This window comes from Onychomys torridus, chromosome 13, assembly GCF_903995425.1.
Source record: "Onychomys torridus chromosome 13, mOncTor1.1, whole genome shotgun sequence".
NCBI classification, from domain to species: domain Eukaryota; kingdom Metazoa; phylum Chordata; class Mammalia; order Rodentia; family Cricetidae; genus Onychomys; species Onychomys torridus.
In genome coordinates, this window is record NC_050455.1 from 27,043,863 (window position 1) to 27,061,760 (window position 17,898).

Below are 17,898 nucleotides of genomic sequence, written 5' to 3' on the forward strand. Positions count from 1 at the left end.
AGAGACGCCAGCCTGCTGCCCAAGAACAAAATGCCATGGCCACCTGGCAGCTTATAGATTAATAGAAACGGGTTGATTTAAGATATGAACTAGCTATCAAGAAGCCTGCCATAGGCCATACTATTGGTAATTAATATTAAGCCTCTGAATGATTATTTTATAAGTAGCTGTGAGACCATGGGGCCTGGTGGGACCAGAGAAAACTTACAGCTACACCCTGGTTCTTCCCTCTTGTAGTAGAAAAGTATTATTTAACTTTTTTAATTTTACAGGAACCCACTATTGAGAGACATTAGATGTTATAAAGCTTGAACTTTTTAAATATTTATTTATTTCATTATCTGTATAAGTGCATGTCTGAGTGTATGTATGTGAACCATATGAGGCCAGAGGAGATATTGGAGCCTCTGGAACTAGAGTTACAGACAGTTGTGAGAAATCATTGATGTATTAAGAACTGAGCCCAGGACTTCTTCAAGTGCATTTAACCATTGAACCATCTCTCCAGCCCAGAGACTAAACTTTCAGAGTATTTGAATGTTTAAAGATTATGGGGCTTTTAAAAGTTGGAGTGTTTTATATGTGGTATTGATATTAATATGAAATCTTGAGAATAAACAAGAAATAAAAGACTGTTTAATAGTGTTGTATTAGAAGCTGGGCAGTGGTGGTGCCCTCTTCTAGCCTGCAGCTATATTTGCAGTCAGAACACTATGCTAAATAAATAAATTAATTAATTAATTAATAAAGCCAAAAAAAAAAACCCAGAATGACTTTCTAAAAGCATACATCCCAGGAACAAGCTGTTTAATTCCAAGTCTACTGAGGGTAAGTAGAATTATAATTTGGGGGAGGGAGGCTTTCATCTTGTTTTGGTATATTTGGAGGTTTTGTTGGGAGATACTGTCTGTGCTTAAATGCATACATGTAGTTGAGTAAAACCACTTATCTTATGGTTCATTGTTTTATATTGTGACATCTAGTCATTAAAGTTCACTGACCACCAGCACCACATTTAGAAAGCTGTGACACTGAAATTACTGCAAATAGTTATGGACCCAAGGTGACCTTCGAGAGTGATTCACCTCTTTCACAGTTTACTGTGGAATGATAGCACAAAGTTCACACTAGTCCTGGCTAAGAGATAGCATGACCCATGGGGACTCTCACTCTGTCACCAAATAGAGCAAAACCTTTCCTTGGTTTTTGTACTTTCTGTTTCCTGGAAGAATGGGAGATGGTACAGACAACACTGAATGACCTAAAGTGAATCAACAATCCCTGAATGAGCCAATACAACACTGTGAACTCCTGCCCAGGCCAGGACCCAGAGGCTGAGAGCAAATTAGAACTGTCTTCATCTACATCAGTGGTTTTCAGCCTTCCTAATGCTGCAACTCTTTAATACAGTTCCCCAGGTCATGGTGACCCCAAACCATAAATTTATTTTTGTTGCTACTTCCTAACTGTAATTTTGGTACTGTTATGAATTGTAATGTAAATATCTGATATGCAACCCCTGTGAAAGGGTTGTTCAACACTCCCCCCACACACACACACGCAAGGGTCAAGGGACCAACAGGTTGAGACTACTGATCTACATGGCTCATCTAAGCGCAGTTTCATGGCCCCATGCCTTTATCTCTTTCCTCAATCTAAAGCCTGGCTTCTTTGGAAGAGAAGAGAGGAAAGGAGTGCCAATAAAGGTCACACCCCTTCCCAAAGGCCTAATACCCAAGGCCCCACCTAACAGTACTATTGTGGTGTAGAATTGTAACCACACTTTGAAAATGAACCACACTATTTAAGACTGGAGTAGAAAATCCAGGATGCCTACTCTGAAATTTTACTCAAGAATGTGGAAGCCATGCTGATATACAGGTACATTCTCTTCTCAGAAATCAACACGAATGCTTTGTTTGTCACATAAAGACTTTCAAAACAGCCTAGTGTGGTGCATATTAAACAGATTTTAAACTACAACCCACATCTTGAATGGATTAAGCAATACCTATATTCATGAAAAATGATCAGCTCTAGATGTTGTGATGATACTTGACACTAAACAGGGAACCAAACTAGGTTTCACTTACAACACGTGGCCATTCAAGATGTTACATAGGTTTATGAAGCAGCCCCGATAACCTTGAAGTACATAGGCTCTTGGGTTCACCCTGCAGATCCCACCACCAGCAAAAGCAGTGATTTTTTTTTTTTTCTATTTCAGTGTGGTTGTGGAAAGAAACCATAGGTTATAAAGATTTCTCTACCAAGTTTGAGTTTTGGAGGAAGGAAGGACAACCCCAAAATTCCCAGTCAAAGACAACTCCATGTTGGTCTTGAACTCTTTGATATTTAGAACCGTGGTCCTCACACTCATGTGCTTAGACGTTTCATCAAGACACTTCAGTATTTTTCTGCAATGTCCATCATCATCTTCCTGCTGTATTCATACACCAGAAACAGCGCAGCATTGGAAGGGATAGCTCGGATAAGAGTGGCTTTCATTCCAGAATACAAGGCTAAGATTCCTTCATTTCTCACGACACTTAGAAAGGTTTTGATTAATCCTACTCGCTGCCCAGACATAGAAAGAACCTGGATTCTGGATTTAATACAGTCCACTGGGAATATGATAAGCCAGAGGCAGATCCCGGCAAAGCCTCCACTTAACATCAAAGGGACAGGGCCTAGTTCATCCTTTGGTCTTCCCGCAGCAAAAAATGATCGACCGAGTTCATAGCCCCCAAAGTAGAAGAAATAGCCAGGTACTTCCTGAAACAGAGTGGTGGGAAGCCCATGATAGAAGCCTAAGAGACCATCCTTCATGAAGATACTCTTAACCATAGACCAAATTGTGCTATAGCTTTGTGCTGTCTTCCCTGACATCTTCATCTCATACATGGTCTGGAGCCGGCACTTCACAAGTTCAGTGGGGCAGAGGGCCAGCGCCGCGAAGGCGGAGGCCAGTGACCCAGCCGTGGCAGTCTGAAAGTCGTCCAGCTCTGCGCTCTGATCCACTCCGGCCACTTTCCTGACAAACTGTTGGCAGAAGCCGTAGCACATGAATAGGACAGAGCTCTGGGCAACGTAGGCTAGCAGTGCAGGACTGGTTCCCCTGTATAAACCCTGGAAGCCCACTTGGTTATAGGTCCTTAGGAAGCAGTCGGCGAGGCCTTTGTACATGTTGGGGAATGTCTGCATCTTCACTTTGATGGTGTCCAAGGGCTGCCCTGTCAGCACACACGCTGAGCCCCCAGCGCCGCCCGCAATGAGGTCTATGGCGGCTTGGACGGCAGGATGGATTTCATGTTCGTCCGCCTCTCTGTGGGTGTCATCAGAAGGCAAGTGACCGTGGGCTCCCACGGCTGGCTGCTGCAGGCTCTGTGTCTCAGTCTCCCAGCCCAGGCCACTCAACCCAAAGCCACGGACCGCTGCACTCCCCAGCCGCTTGGGAATAACCCCCGGCCACGTGCATCCACCAGTGCCCCACTGTCCGCGTGGGTGGAGGCAGAATGCTTCAGGGACACTTCTCCCATAAATACGCACAAGTAAACTCTTTGCTGGGGCTGGGGGTGTAGGTCAGTGGTAGAGCGGTGCATAGCTGGGTAGACGTTTCCCCCTTTAGGGGCCAGATTTCCCAGTTTCTTACCACACAAAATGACACGGGGGGGGGGGGGGGGGGGGGCGGGGGAGGTGCTCTCAGTTAATCTAGTCTGGATTTAATGGGCACAGCCTACCGAAAAAGAGATTTAAAATAGAGAAGACCGGCCATGCATAAGGAACCACACCTTTAACTCCAGCATTCAGGAAGCAGAGGCAGGTTTTGTGAGTTTGAAGCCAGTAGGGGATACATAGCGAAACTCTGCCTCAAAAATGAAGATAAAATATTTGGGAACTGTTACGTTTGAGTCCATGGCACAAAACAAAACATCTCTAGCCAAATGCTCTTCTCTCTTCTTTGGGAGCAGGAGAGGTGGGAATCTGAGTTGTACAGACAAAAGATTTTGGAGGTGAGACCAAATCTGGAGTCAAACTGTGTGCTGAAAAGTTTCTTTCATTTAGCTTTCCCAGACTGTATTTAAAAGTGATACTTTTACCAGGGTAATGGCACATGCCTTTAACCCCAGGGAGAGACAGGCAGTTCTGAGTCCAAGGCCAGCCTGGTATACAGAGCCAGTTCCAAAACAGCCTGGGCTAGCTACATAGAGACCCTGTCTGAAAAACAAAAAGTGAGGCATTAAAGATCAGATTGTGCATGCTAAGTAAGACAGGCTTTTTTTCCCCAGTAGATAACCTGGCCTTTTCTTTGGAGAATGTCCAACTGCCAACATTGGGAATTCTTTTCTGATTTAACTTTTCTTTAGACAATCATCTTTCTTTAAAGATTTATTTTATGAATGTTTTGATTGCATGTATGTGCACCACTGCGTGCCTAGTGCCCATGAACGTCAGGAGAGGGTTGGATCCCCTGGAACTGAACTTACAATTGGTTGTGAGCCAGCACCTGCGTGCTGGGAACCCAACCTGGGTCCTCCACCAAGTGCTCCTACCCATCAGCCATCTCTCCAGCTCCTAATCATCTAATCTCAACTGTGTGTATATACCTAAACACTGACTTAACAGGGTCCCTATAGTAAATACATATAGGCTTGCACTCAATTCCTTTTCAGCTGCTGTTCACCTCATTTACACTTAATGTGTGCCTGTTTTGGGATGGGGCCTTTGTTGGTTCAATTTACACAGAAAAATAAACTTTCTGTTCTCTGTGAGATGGGGGGAAGTTACCTGACTTCATAGGATAGGCATGACAGCTCTGAGTACAGACTTTAATGAGCTCCTATCTTTACAGCTAGTAACAATCAGTAGTGGATAGCATGAGAAAGAAACTCTATTGTGAAGATACTCATTCACACATTAGTAAGTTTACTCATATTTTTAGACAATACCTGGCTATTTCTTCTAATTTGGGGGCTATGAACTCGGTCGATCATTTTTTGCTACGGGAAGACCAAAGGATGAACTAGGCCCTGTCCCTTTGATGTTAAGTGGAGGCTTTGCCAGGAGCTGCCTCTGGCTTATCATATTCCCAGTGCACTGTATTAAATCCAGAATCCAGGTTCTTTCTATGTCTGGGCAGAGAGTAGGATTAATCAAAAGACATTTTTAGTTTCTAAAGGGTCTATATAACAAAACCATAATTTTTGCATTAAAAACTACGTAAGTGTAATCTGTTATATACACATCAAATAAAGGCATGGGATAATACATAATACATCTTGTAATGTTAATTATTCTAGGAAATTGGTATGAGAGGGTGCTGCTTTTTTGTAGAATCTCTAAATTACTTGTTTATAGGGAATCTTCCTTACTATTTTAAAGCATTATTTCTTTTTAAAGTCTTCAAAATTTGTCCATGGGGGCAAGACCTGTATGCAGTTCAGTGATATAGTGATTGCGTGCGCGCACACACGCGCGCGCACACACACACAGGAAAAAAGCACTTGTTCATGAACCCAGAAACCCTGAAAAATGTTCAGCTCCATACCATACATTTTATCCAAGAGATGCATGAGAAAAGTGACTCTTTCACGATAATGCAAGATTTGGATCCCACTCTTAAGTCTTTAGCTTGTAAAATTTATGTGACAGATAATCATTCATTATGCCACTTTTTAATATTAAATCAAAGGTGCCCAGAAACAAACAATAAAGCTACAATAATAAGCTAAGTCAGCTTTTATGTTGCAGATATTTGAAGCAAACTTTCCAAACTATAAGCTTTGCTTTAGAACCTCTGTGGAATCTGAATCAAACCCTAATTAAAACAGCTATTTCCTAAGCCAGGCCTGATCATACACACCTGTAATCCCAGCACTTGACAGTGTCAGGAGAACTGAGTTCAAGGCCAGCCTAGGTAGGCTACACAGTGAGTCAAAAAGTTTCTTTGTAAACACTCTACTTTCATTTCAACTCCTCTTTAATTCAAGAGACTGTTTAACTAGTATGATCCAGTCTAGTGAATGGGAATGTTTTTCTGTTCATTGTTCACTCACCATATTCCAAGTATTGTTCTAAGTACATCTGTCATATGATTTAAGTCATAACCCAATAGCCCTGTGAGGCTGGTAATACTACCACCTACATTTCAAAGGTAAGAAAATTGAAGCAAACAGATTATGCTCAAATTAAATCACCTAACAAAATCACTGACCCATAGGGAAACACAGGCATGCCTTGACGTGGAGCTGTCAAGGCTCTCGTCTGGGGCTTCAGCAGCTGCGGCAGCTGGCAGAAGCAAAACAGAAGGGCAAGTTCTCCGTGAAAGGGGTGGAGTGATTTCCATTTTGAACACACACACTTGGCTTGCCAAGGGCCTGCTTTTAAGTATTTCCAGGACACGGTTGAATATATTAAATCTGAAGTTCATATCAGACTCAAAGTACAGATCTGAGAATCCAAGTAGAGCTAATAATTGCACAACAGTGGTGTCTTTTGTTAATTAAAACAAAAAAAAAAAGGTGCATCCAGCATCCTTCCTTTCAAACACTAATGGCCTTCAAGTCTTACCTGTATCCAGATTTTAGTAAAAAGTGGTCAAATACTCTATCTTCTCAGTACCAATTCTTTAGGCATGGTAAAAAACCTTAGATATACTTAGATTTTTTCACCTACCACTTCATTAAGAAAACATTATTTTCTGACCTTAAGAAATACTCTATGGCACAATGTCTTTAATCCCAGCCTTTGGGATGCAGAGGCAGAGGATCTCTGTGAATTCAAGGCCAGCCTGGTCTACAGAGCAAGTTCCGGGACAACCAGGAAACACAGAGAAACATTGTCTTGAAAAAAAAAAAAAAAAAAGTAAGACTCTAAAGCCAGATATTAAATCTTTCTTCATCTGCACTGCAGTCGTGAGCTTCTGAAAATGTTTTGGTAAAGGATAAATGACCAGATGTGAAACCTCTAAGTATCAAGAAATTTGATCCTGGCCAGGCAGCGGTGGTGCACACCTTTAATCCCAGCACTCAGGAGGCAGAACCAAGCAAATCTCTGTAAATTCAAGGCCAGTGTAGCCTACAGAGCGAGATCCGGGAAAGGCACCAAAGCTACACAGAGAAAAAACCCTGTCTCAAAAAACAAAAACAAAAAAAAAAAGAAAGAACTTTGATGCTGGACTTGAAGTCTAAATAATTGATTTTTCCACACTTTACCACTAATAAATCCTGACAAATAGAAAATTTAAGCTTTGTTTTATCAAGTATTTTCAAACTGAAGTTTTACAAACCAATCTGACACAAACTAATTTTAACTATGCTCCTTATCAGTTTGACTTGTTTTCTAAAAATACCCCTCTCAATTGTGAAACATTAAATGCTTCAGAGAAAGTGAAAATTATATGTATGAAAATTTAAAATACTAGGCCAGAACACAGCCTTTCATAATGGGAAATATTAATAACAGGAACATGCAACAGTCTATTAAATAACTATAGCAATTAAATTGTACAGAAATGTAATCTTAATCTAAACAGGCAGAATGGTTTATCTGATAACCATTGTTTTGCTGACTCCTGTACTTTACACAGACAACCTTAGTGCTTAATGAAAACTAGGATAGTTTAAGAAGGCTCTGGACCCCAGTGTTCTCAAACCTCAAGGTGGCTCTGAACCTTAATATAATGCAAAGATGAATTTCTCCATTTCCTACCCCGTGTATTCCTTTTTCTGAAAATAGAAAAGAACAACAGCATGTATCTTTATCTACAAAACATGACCACACCATTCAGTCATTAAACTCCATGAATCCACCTCAACTCTCACTAGTCACAGAACAAGGTAAACATTATAATGTGAACAGTAGCTTTTATTGTGCAAGAAACAACTTTATGAAATAACCTTCATTTCTATACATGGAAACTTGCTGAGTAGCTAATAAAATAGCTACTGTATACATGTACTTAAAAAATTTAAAAAAAAATAATAACATGAACTAACTTCACTGCCTGTAGGCTAGCTTCTTACTGATCTTAGCACCAATGAACAGGAATAAACACTTCTGGAAAAGAGACAAATAGTAATAAAGTCCTATAGTAAAGTGATTAAAGCTACTTAAAACTTCCTTATGTCAGCCTATACATATATCCTACTTAATAAAGAATGAAAACCTGGCACAACGTTTCCAAAAACAACCAACAAAATTCAACAAAACTCCTAGCATTATAGGAAATAAGAACAATTTTGAGATCTTATGAAAAACAATTTTTCTCAAGCTGACCGGTCTAAAGGTCTGAAATCAACATTCTCACTTCTCTAGAAGTGAGTCTAGCTCTTCTTGCAAAGAGCTAAGCTGCTCTTTCTCCCTGTCTTCCTTTTGTTTGAGTTCATCCAGAACAGCCTGAAACCTGTTCTTGAGAGCCAGGTTTTCTACTTTCATGATGAGGTCCTCTTGGCGCTTTGCCCTGTCTTGGGTCTCTTGAAGCTTGCCTTTCATGTTATCAATCTGTTTCTGGATACCCATAACCAGTTGATTGGTTCCTTCATTTTCTTGGTGCTGTTCATCTGACTCATTGAGCTTGTCTTGTAGCTGTCGCTCCAGATCTTCCTCGGTGTCAATGATGTTTACATCTTCTTCATCTTCACTGCTGCTGCTGAGGTCATTGAATATCTCTCGAAGTTCATCATGTTCCAGCGAATCGTGGCCCTGCCTGTGGCCAGACATTCCTGGAGAGGAGATATCAAGGCCTTGATTCTCTGTCTCCTTTGTTTCATCTTCAGCGATTATCTCCCAACGAGTGCTGACAGCTTCTGCATCTGTACTCAGTAACCGCTTCACTTCCTTTTCCACATCTGGAGATTCAATATACTTCTTCTTGGCTGTCTTCCGGAACCTTCTCTTTCTGACATTTTTTAGAGGTAGAGTAATTCCATGGTTCCAAACAAATTTTTTCTCTTTATCCTTATCTTTTTTCTTGCTTGCTTTGGGATCAGCAGTGGCAACTGGCTCCTCCACAGGAGGGTAAAGGTCACCATCTACTGTGGCTACGAGCATCTGACAGATATCTGCTGTCTTGTAAAAGGTTTTTTTATCAATGGTTTTCAAGCTTTCCATAACACAAGGCAAATCTACCAACTTTGAGGCCAATGGAACACGATCCACTCTGACAATTCCATGACGCCCATCAGGGTGTAACTCAATGGTCAGTCTGTCTTTCAGATTGACATGTCCAGACTGCACTGCCCTCCTCACAGTAGAGGCATATTCTGGGGGCAATCGTAAGATAAACTGGCTCTCTAGTTCATGAGGTGCATCATCTTTGCTCTTACTCATCTTTAATTCCTGGTGAGTTATTCCTCCAATAAATACTTGCTGCACTTAAAAAGTTTCAGCTCCTACAACAGTTAAAAAAGGCACTATTGTTAGTATAATTTTTGTTTGTTTGTTTTTTGGAGCTGAGGATCGAACCCAGGGCCTTGTGCTTGCTATGAAAGCGCTCTACCACTGAGCTAAATCCCCAACCCCTAATTTTAAATTCTTGGGAATTTGTTTTGTTTTGTTTTGTTTTAGCTGAGGCTCGAACCCAGGGCCTTGCGCTTGTTAGGCAAGTGCTCTACCACTGAGCTAAATCCCCAACCTCTAATTTTAAATTCTTAACGAGTGCTAAGGAAAACAGCAATTGAGTGGCTCGCCAGTGTCTATTTTGTCTTATTTTTTACTTAAGCCTCCCTTATCTATAAACATGCTGCCCCTCTGGCATTTTTCCCGTTAAATTCACCCGTCGACTAGATCCAACACCAAGTGGGAGGCTCTAGATTCCGCTGCCGCACAAAACAACAGCAAAGGAAACCGCCGAGCCTGAGGAGGGATTTTAGGAACAGACGTTAAGTCTGGCAGGCAGTCCCAATCAATCTACAAATTCTCCCCATTAAGCTATTTTTTTAAAAAGCGGGGTGCAGTGAGCTCTCTTCGCCTCGGGTACTTACAGTCCACCGGCGATTATAAACAGCTTTCGGCGGTCGGAGCAAAGCGGCGGGGAGCGGCCGGGAGCTGCGGGGAGCGGCCGGGAGCTGCGGGGAGCGGCGCGTCTGCCTTTCGGTTTCTCCGCGCTTTCAGCCGCCCCGCACGGCGAGCTGCGCGCTACCAACGAAAGGGCTCGGGGCCCGCGGCGAGAAATGTCGCCGGCCCGCCGCTCTAAACACGGAGCTAGCTCCGGAGCTGACCGACCCGGCTCTCCACTCCTCCACGCGGAAAACAAGCCAGATTCACGGCGCTCCGCCACTAACCGGAAGTAGACGCGCGGCGCTGACTACCGGAAATACCAGCGTCACGGTGCGCGTGGACGCAATCTCGCGATTACGTAGTCCTCTCGCGAGAACTTGCTCTGTACAGGATTAGAATTACTGTTTTCAGAAAAGCCGTGGCTTGGAAATGAAAGTTAAGGATTCCAAGGAGAAAGACATAAGTTTGCTACCTAAGACAGCACTTTTATGGAGTCGTGGGGCGGGACAGTTTCTAGTCTAACGAGAATTTTCGGAGATAAGGGCGTCCTTGCTGAAAGCATCTTTGTTTCCCAGGGTGTACCCAGTCTGCCTCCTCTTCAAGCTTTGGGAACTAATCACAAACTAAAATGTCAAGTACCCAAACCAACGGAGTGAGACGATATTTCTGATCACTATATAATGCTAAGTGTATAACCGTGTTAATGATGAAGATGACTTGAGGGGAACTAAGCCTTTGGGTTCATTTGTATTTTGTGGGGCTCCAGAGGACCAAGGATGATTTGAGTCCTTTTGTTAATATGTCTGATAGCTATAAATGTAAACAAACGCTTTTAAAATGACTCGGATTAATTTAGAACAGAATTGTCGGAAACACAAATGGTCTGATTGTGTTGTGGGATCTCCACCAGAGAAGACTTCTTGGACGTGGGCTTAAGCCAATAGAAAGTCTTTATTAGCTGGCCAGCCACTACATTGGGTGTTTGGGATCCGAATGTAGTCCCAAGTCTTTCTCATAGAAAGCTTTTAAGCACAAAAACTATGTACTGATTTGACATGCTTCCGTTAACAAGAAACAGTTAGCTAGACGTGGAACTACAGAAGCCAAAAGGCAAGGTTAGTACATTTTTGGAGACTCTCCCAGAACTATGGACATGGATGAATTGGGTCTTTGTTTTCATTTTGGCAGGTAGCACTGTCTTTATGCTGAGTTTTATGGCCTGAATAGTACTGCCATCATGGAGTCAGTTGTGCTAAGGTCTGGGGGCCTGTTAAAATTGAAGTGTAATATGGAAGCCTTTTTTATTGTTATTATTTGATACACTGTCTCTGAGGCCCTACTTAGGTGGAACCTTCAACTCCTTCTGCTTCAATCTTCTAAGTGCTGGAATAAAGCCACCATATCCAGCATATGTCCTAGCTCTTGCTGGCAAGTAAATTTTAATTATTTTAGAATTTGTTTCACTTCTTTACTGTCTTACTGCTTTGAGATGTTTGTACGATGGACAGTCAGGCGTTCATCAGCATGTGGTATAGGACTTGGGAATAAATGATGGTTCCCACTGTTTTGTGTTTGTTTGGTTGGTTGGGTTTTTGTTTTTTCTTTGTTTGTTTTGAGACAGGGTCTCATTATGCAACCCTGGCTGGCCTCAACTGCACTCAAACATGCCTGCCTCTGCCTCCGGAGCACGGAGATCAAAGAAGTGTTCCATCACACATGGCTGTTTCCATTTCTTTTCTTTTTTTTTTTTTTTTTTTTTTTTTTTTTGAGCTGAGGAGGATCGAACCCAGGGCCTTGCGCTTGTTAGGCAAGTGCTCTACACTGAGCTAAATCCCCAACCCTGTTTTCACTTCTTGATATCCATTTTCACTTATTGCTTTAGTTGAATCTCTTTGACACTGCATCAAAGTCATTGTGATTTATGTCTCCTTTTATGCTAACCATATTTAAATTAAAACTACCCTCTTAAAATGTGATTAGCCACCGGGCGGTGGTGGCACACGCCTTTAATCCCAGCACTCGGAGGCAGAGGCAAGCAGATCTCTGTGAGTTCAAAGGCCAGCCTGGTCTACAGAGCGAGATCCATAAAAGGTGCAAAGCTACACAAAGACACCCTGTCTCGAGAAAAAAAAATGTGATTAACATTTCCAAAATTCACTTTATTTTTTTATATACTTAACTGACTTCATGGTAGAAAGATTTGTCTTGTTCATTGTGTTCCAGTGTCTAATACAAGAACATAGGAGCCAGGCTTGGTGACCAGCACCTTTAATCCCAGCACTCATGAGGCAGAGGCAGGTAAGTCTCTGTGAGTTGGAGGGCAGCCTGGTCTACATAGCAAGTTCCAAGCCAGTCAGGACTACATAGTTGGACCCTGTCTAAAAATAAACAACAACCAAAAAGGGGGAACATAATTGAATAAAATGGTTGACTTATTTTAAAGAAAATGTAGTCTAAATCCTATAAAAATTTTATGAAATAAAAACTATTCTTTGTCACCTTAAAATCTGAAAGAGCCGTTTATTGCATAGTCCCGTCTTAGTTAAGTGCAAGCTGATTGTTATAAAGTGGAAAGGTTTACTGATAGTGTCTTGTTTGAGTATCATATGTCCTCCCAAAAGGCACTGGTATTTTGGTGGCCAGTTGATGGGCTTTGAGGAAATGGTTGAAACCTGAGGACTCTGTTCTAATCAATGTGTTAATCCCTTGCTGGATAATATGAAATCATTGGAATGTGGTGAAAAGTTGGTGGTGGGGTCTAGTTGAAGAACAAGGGACATTTAGGACATGCCTTGGGAAGATATCTCTTATCCTTGCTTCAGCTCTCTTTGCTTCTTGACCACTATGAACTGGACACCTTTGCTGCCACATACCCTTCTGGCATTAGGCCCAGAAACATAGAGCCAGGCAGCCTGTGACTGAAGACATTGATACCAGGAGGCAAAATAAAGCTTTTCTTCTGCTAAGTTGTTCATGACAAATACCTTATCAAAGGGTTTCTCTATGTCATTTTGGTGCCTATCCTGGAGCTTGCTCTGTAGACCAGGTTGGCCTCAAACTCACAGAGTTCTGCCTTGCTCTGCCTCCTGAGATTAAAGGTGTGTGCCACCACCACCCAGCCTTGTTTTAAGTGTTCTACTGCTGTGATGAAACACCATGACCAAAGAGCAAGTTGGGGGAGGAAAGGGTTTATTTGGCTTACACTTCAGAATTGCTGTTCATCACTGAAGGAAGTCAGGACAAGTCAAAACAGGGCAGGATCCTGGAAGCAGGAGCTGATGGCTTGTTTCCCCAGGTTTGTTCAGCCCACCTTCTTATAGAACCCAGGACCAGAAGCCCAGGGATGACACCACCCACCATGGGCTGGGCCCTCCCCCACTGATCACTAAATGAGAAAGTGCCTAACAACTGAGTCTCAAGGAGGCATTTCCTCAGCTGAGGCTCTTTCCTGTGATGACTCTAACTTGTATCAGGTTGACACACAAAACCACCTAGTACAGAAACTAAAAGCTACCAACGGGTGGTGGCACACACCTTTAATCCCACTACTTTGGAGGCAGAGGCAATCCTTCTCTGTGAATTCGAGGCCAGCCTGTTTTATAGAGCGTGTTCCAGGACAGCCAGGAGAAACCCTGTCTCGAAAGAAACCTACACAGAGAAACCCTGTCTCGAAGAACCAAAATAATGAGGTGGGGAACTAAAATCTAACACACTGTGTTTGAATACTTTTAAGTAAAATATCATACTCTATCATGAGAGGAAATTAAAATGGCCAATTTTAAGAAACATCAAGCCCTTTCAGGTACGTTAGTTTTCTTCGTTTTATGGTGTGTTTGAAGACTAGTATCTGGTTCATCTATCATCTCTAGTTGTCTCAGTTACTATTCTATTGCTGTGCTCAGATACCATGACCAAGTCAACTTACACAAGAAACTGTTGATTGGGTCTTATATTTTCTGAGGCTGAATCCGTGACAACCATGGCAGCGAGCAGGGCGGCATGGCACTGGAGTGGTAGCTGAGAGCTTACGTCCTGATCCACAAGCAAGAGGAATAAAGTAACCAAGAATGGCATGGGCTTTTGAAACCTCAAAGCCTATCCCCAGTGACACACCTCCTCTAATATGACCATGTCTCCTAATTCTTCCCAAAGAGTTCAACCAACTGGGAGCAAAGCATTCAAATATATGTCCCTAGAGGAGCCATCCTCATTCAAAGTACCAATATAACCTATTCACCATTTTTCTAATGAAAAGTTTCTATTAACTCTTAGTTATACTTATCTCTGTAGACGTAAGAGTTTAGCATGGACACTGCTTTACCTAACTGTAGAAATTGAGACCATAGTTATACAGAAAAAGAATCCAAATATTACTTTTCATTTTATTCCCTGTGAGTTTGATAATGGTCAAATATTCTTGTCACAAAATATGACTTGAAATAAATTCATTAGGTTTTCATTGGCCAGAATTTGGGCATATTTTAGTTAAACTGCCAGGGATAGCTGGCTTGTCTAAAGGTTTCCCACGGTATCTGCCTGCTTCAGTCCTGAAATATATTATCTGCTTTTGAGTTCACATGTTTTCTGAATGCTGTTCTTTATTGACCTTAAGACTAAGGACTTTACCACATTACCATTAACTTAATGTCTTGAAAATCCTAAACTTCTTTCCCCCAAATCTAATGGATACATGGGAAAATTCTGAATGCACAAAAAAATCACACTTGTGTGATTGTTCCATCACAAATTTGTAATGCTGGTGAAACAAAGATCTGAAGAAAGCAGTTAATTCCCTAGTGTAGTAACAAGCTTTCCCAGGGCTTCCTTTCTATGATTAAAGAGAATAACAAGCGATCGCTAATCCCATATTATTTGAAAATTCCCTTTAAAAACTTCAGAATTCCTGCCGGGCAGTGGTGGCACATGCCTTTAATACCAGCACTCAGGAGGCAGAGGCAGGCGATCTCTGTGAGTTCAAGGATAGCCTGTTCTACAAAGTGAGTTCCAGGAAAGGCACAAAGCTACACAGAGAACCCTGTCTCAAAAAAACAAAACAAAACAAAAAAAAAAACTTTAGAATTCCTTCTAGGTAGATACTTATACTTTGGAAGTTAAAAAAAAAAATCTGTAAGTAGTGAGAGAACATCTGTCTTTATTTGGTGATTAAAATTTTTAGGGATACGTGTGTTAGACGGGGTTCTCCAGGGTAACAAAATTTATAGAATGAATCTCTGTATCTCATATATATGACTTATTAGAATGACTTACAGGTCGTGGTTCAGCTAAGCCAACAATGGCTGTCTGTGAATGAAAAATGCAAGAATCCAATAGTTGCTCAGTCCATAAGGGTGGACATCTCAGCTGGTCTTCAGTAGATGCTGGAATCCTGAAGAAGTAGGCTCTAATGCCAGTGAAGGAGTGGACTTGGTAGCAGAAGAGAGCAAGCAGGCAAAGGGCAAACGCTTCCTTCTTCCGTATACTTATATAGGCTGCCAGCAGAATGTGTGGCCCAGATTAGAGGTGTGTCTTCCTGCCTCAAAAGTCCATATTAGAAGTGGATCTTCCCACTTCAAACTAAACCAAAAACATCCTTCATGGGGTGCCCCTCCATGATTGGGTTTTAGTTAATTCCAGATGTAGTCAAGTTGACAACCAAAAATAGCCACCACAGTGAGGAAGTGGCAAACATTCTACCAAAAAGAAAATGCATGTATTGTTAAATCCATCATGTATTTTAAAAGTAACAAAGCAGGTTGGGGATTTAGCTCAGTGGTAGAGCACTTGCCTAGCAAGCGCAAGGCCCTGGGTTCGGTCCTCAGCTCAAAAAAAAAAAGGTTAAAAAGCAAGTTAACTAAAGGCATACAGCAGTTTCTATACAAAGTAGGATGCTTTTTATATTTAATTAATTAATAAAAATATGTGGCTACAGATGGAAGCCATAGATGTGATTTTAAATCTTTAGAAGCAAATGAAAATATCCAAGCCATGTTTCTAAAATACAATAAGTCACAATGTAAAAAATTTTAATGGCATCCTTTACATTCTTACTTTGAATTAAATCTTCAAAATCTAGAGTGTGTTTTACACTCACAACACATCCCAGTTTACACTAGCCACACATCCAGTGCCCAGTTGCCGTATGTGGCTGAGGATTACTGATTGGACAGTTCAGCTCTTGAAGTACAATACAGTTGCCTCTGCACATGATGTAATACAGATTGGTTTTTTCTTCTGATTCCGAAGAATCTGTGCCTTTTCTGCTGCTCCTTCAGCTCTGATCCCTGTACTTGTAAATGTCCACAGGCTGTGGTCACTAGTTACCTTCCAGCAGTTAGTGGAGAAATTCCCCCCTTGTCTGTGAGTTGAGAGAGTAGCTCTTCCAAAGTCTTATTTACTTTATATATATATATATATATATATATATATATATATATATATGTGTGTGTGTGTGTGTGTGTGTGTGTGTATGTATATGTATATATGTATGTATGTATATATATATATATGTATGTATGTATGTATGTATGTATGTATGTATATATAGTCAGGGTTCTCCAAAGGAACAGAACTGATTGTGTGTGTGTGTGTGTGTGTGTGTGTGTGTGTGTGTGTGTGTGTTTTAAAGGAGGATTTATTAGATTGAATTGCTAACAAAGCCTGTCTCATACCAGAGAGGCCAGACTTGCCATTAAGAATGAGGGCAAGAAGGCAGGAAGTTTCCTTCTTCCACATCACTTTATCTGTGCTGTCACCTGAAGGTGCTACCCGAATTTAGAGTGAGCCTTCCTGCCCCAAATAATCTAATCCAAAAAATATCTCAGGAAAGTTCCCAGCAGCTTAGGTTTCATTGGATTCCAGATGCAATCAAGTTGAATATCGAGATCAGTCATCTCACTAACTAGTTTGTTTAGTTAGTCACATTTGTGGTTCTTGGGCTTGAACTCAGGGGAGAGTCTGCCTTTTCATTTCCTTTGACTAATGTGGTCATATACTTATCCTTGGCTGAGCAGTACTCTGCTTGTAAACAGAGTAAACCTATGTTTCTGAAAGTGGTTGGAAGGAGGTGATCTTCGTTAACATCCAGACATTTCGGTTGTCACAGTTGGGAAAGTAGTCATGAGAGGAGAATGAGATAATGTTAAACATGGCACAGAGCAGCTGACCTCCCCACACACTCACATAATAGAGTATTACCTGTCTAGCCGGGTGGTGGCAGAGGCAGGCAGATCTCTGTGAATTTGAGGCCAGCCTGGTCTACAGGACTACACAAAGAAATCCTGTTTCCAAAAAACTAAATAAATAAAGTAATTATCTAGCTCAAAGTAGTATCAAATTTTAGAAACTACCCTAAAGTTATAATTTTAAGCCTATAATCCTGAGAATTGTTTTTTAAAAAATAAGTTTCTCATTATTGGTTTAGCTTTATCACACCTACACATTGTGAATGGGTTCATCTTCCTTTTTGGTATGTAACAGAGCCTCAGACCTTAGTAGATGACCAGACCTTAGCACAACTGACTCCATGATGGGAGTACCATTCAGGCCATAAAACTCAGCTCATAGGCAGTACAACCTGGCAAAATGAAAACAAAGACCTAATCCACCAACATCCATAGTTCTGAGAGAGTCTCCAGATGTACTGACCTTGCTTTTTGGCTTCTGTAGTTCCAGTTCTGGATAACTGTTCTTCTTAACTGAAGTATGTCAACCCAGAATGTGGTTTTTGTGCTTAAAAACTCACCCTGAGAAAGTCTTGGGGATACACTGGGATCCCAAACACCCAGTGTAGTGGCTGGCCAGCTAGCAAAGACTTTCTATGGCTTAAACCCATGTCCAAGCAGTCTTTTCACAACAGGGTATTTTGATAGTTGAAATCCAGACTATATGTTTTTTAAAAGG

At 41.5% G+C, this 17,898-nt stretch overlaps 2 protein-coding genes across 2 annotated transcripts; both read right to left on the reverse strand.

Moving 5' to 3' along the window:
* Positions 1–2,406: 2,406 nt before the first annotated feature.
* LOC118594685 (mitochondrial ornithine transporter 2-like) lies at positions 2,407–3,219 on the reverse strand. Its single transcript, XM_036204781.1, has one exon. The coding sequence runs from the start codon at positions 3,202–3,204 to the stop codon at positions 2,407–2,409; it is 798 nt and encodes a 265-aa protein (XP_036060674.1). The 5' UTR covers positions 3,205–3,219.
* A 3,971-nt stretch (positions 3,220–7,190) lies between these two features.
* Taf7 (TATA-box binding protein associated factor 7) lies at positions 7,191–10,293 on the reverse strand. Its single transcript, XM_036204773.1, has 2 exons — positions 9,984–10,293; positions 7,191–9,392 (listed from the first exon to the last, which is right to left on the reverse strand). The coding sequence occupies exon 2, from the start codon at positions 9,328–9,330 to the stop codon at positions 8,305–8,307; it is 1,026 nt and encodes a 341-aa protein (XP_036060666.1). The 5' UTR covers positions 9,331–9,392; positions 9,984–10,293; the 3' UTR covers positions 7,191–8,304.
* Between the last annotated feature and the right edge of the window lie 7,605 nt (positions 10,294–17,898).

What these genes read in the sequence shown, in the direction of transcription:
- LOC118594685 (XM_036204781.1), bottom strand. Translation starts at nt 3,204, where the DNA reads ATGCAGACATTCCCCAACATGTACAAAGGCCTCGCCGACTGCTTCCTA.
- Taf7 (XM_036204773.1), bottom strand. Translation starts at nt 9,330, where the DNA reads ATGAGTAAGAGCAAAGATGATGCACCTCATGAACTAGAGAGCCAGTTT.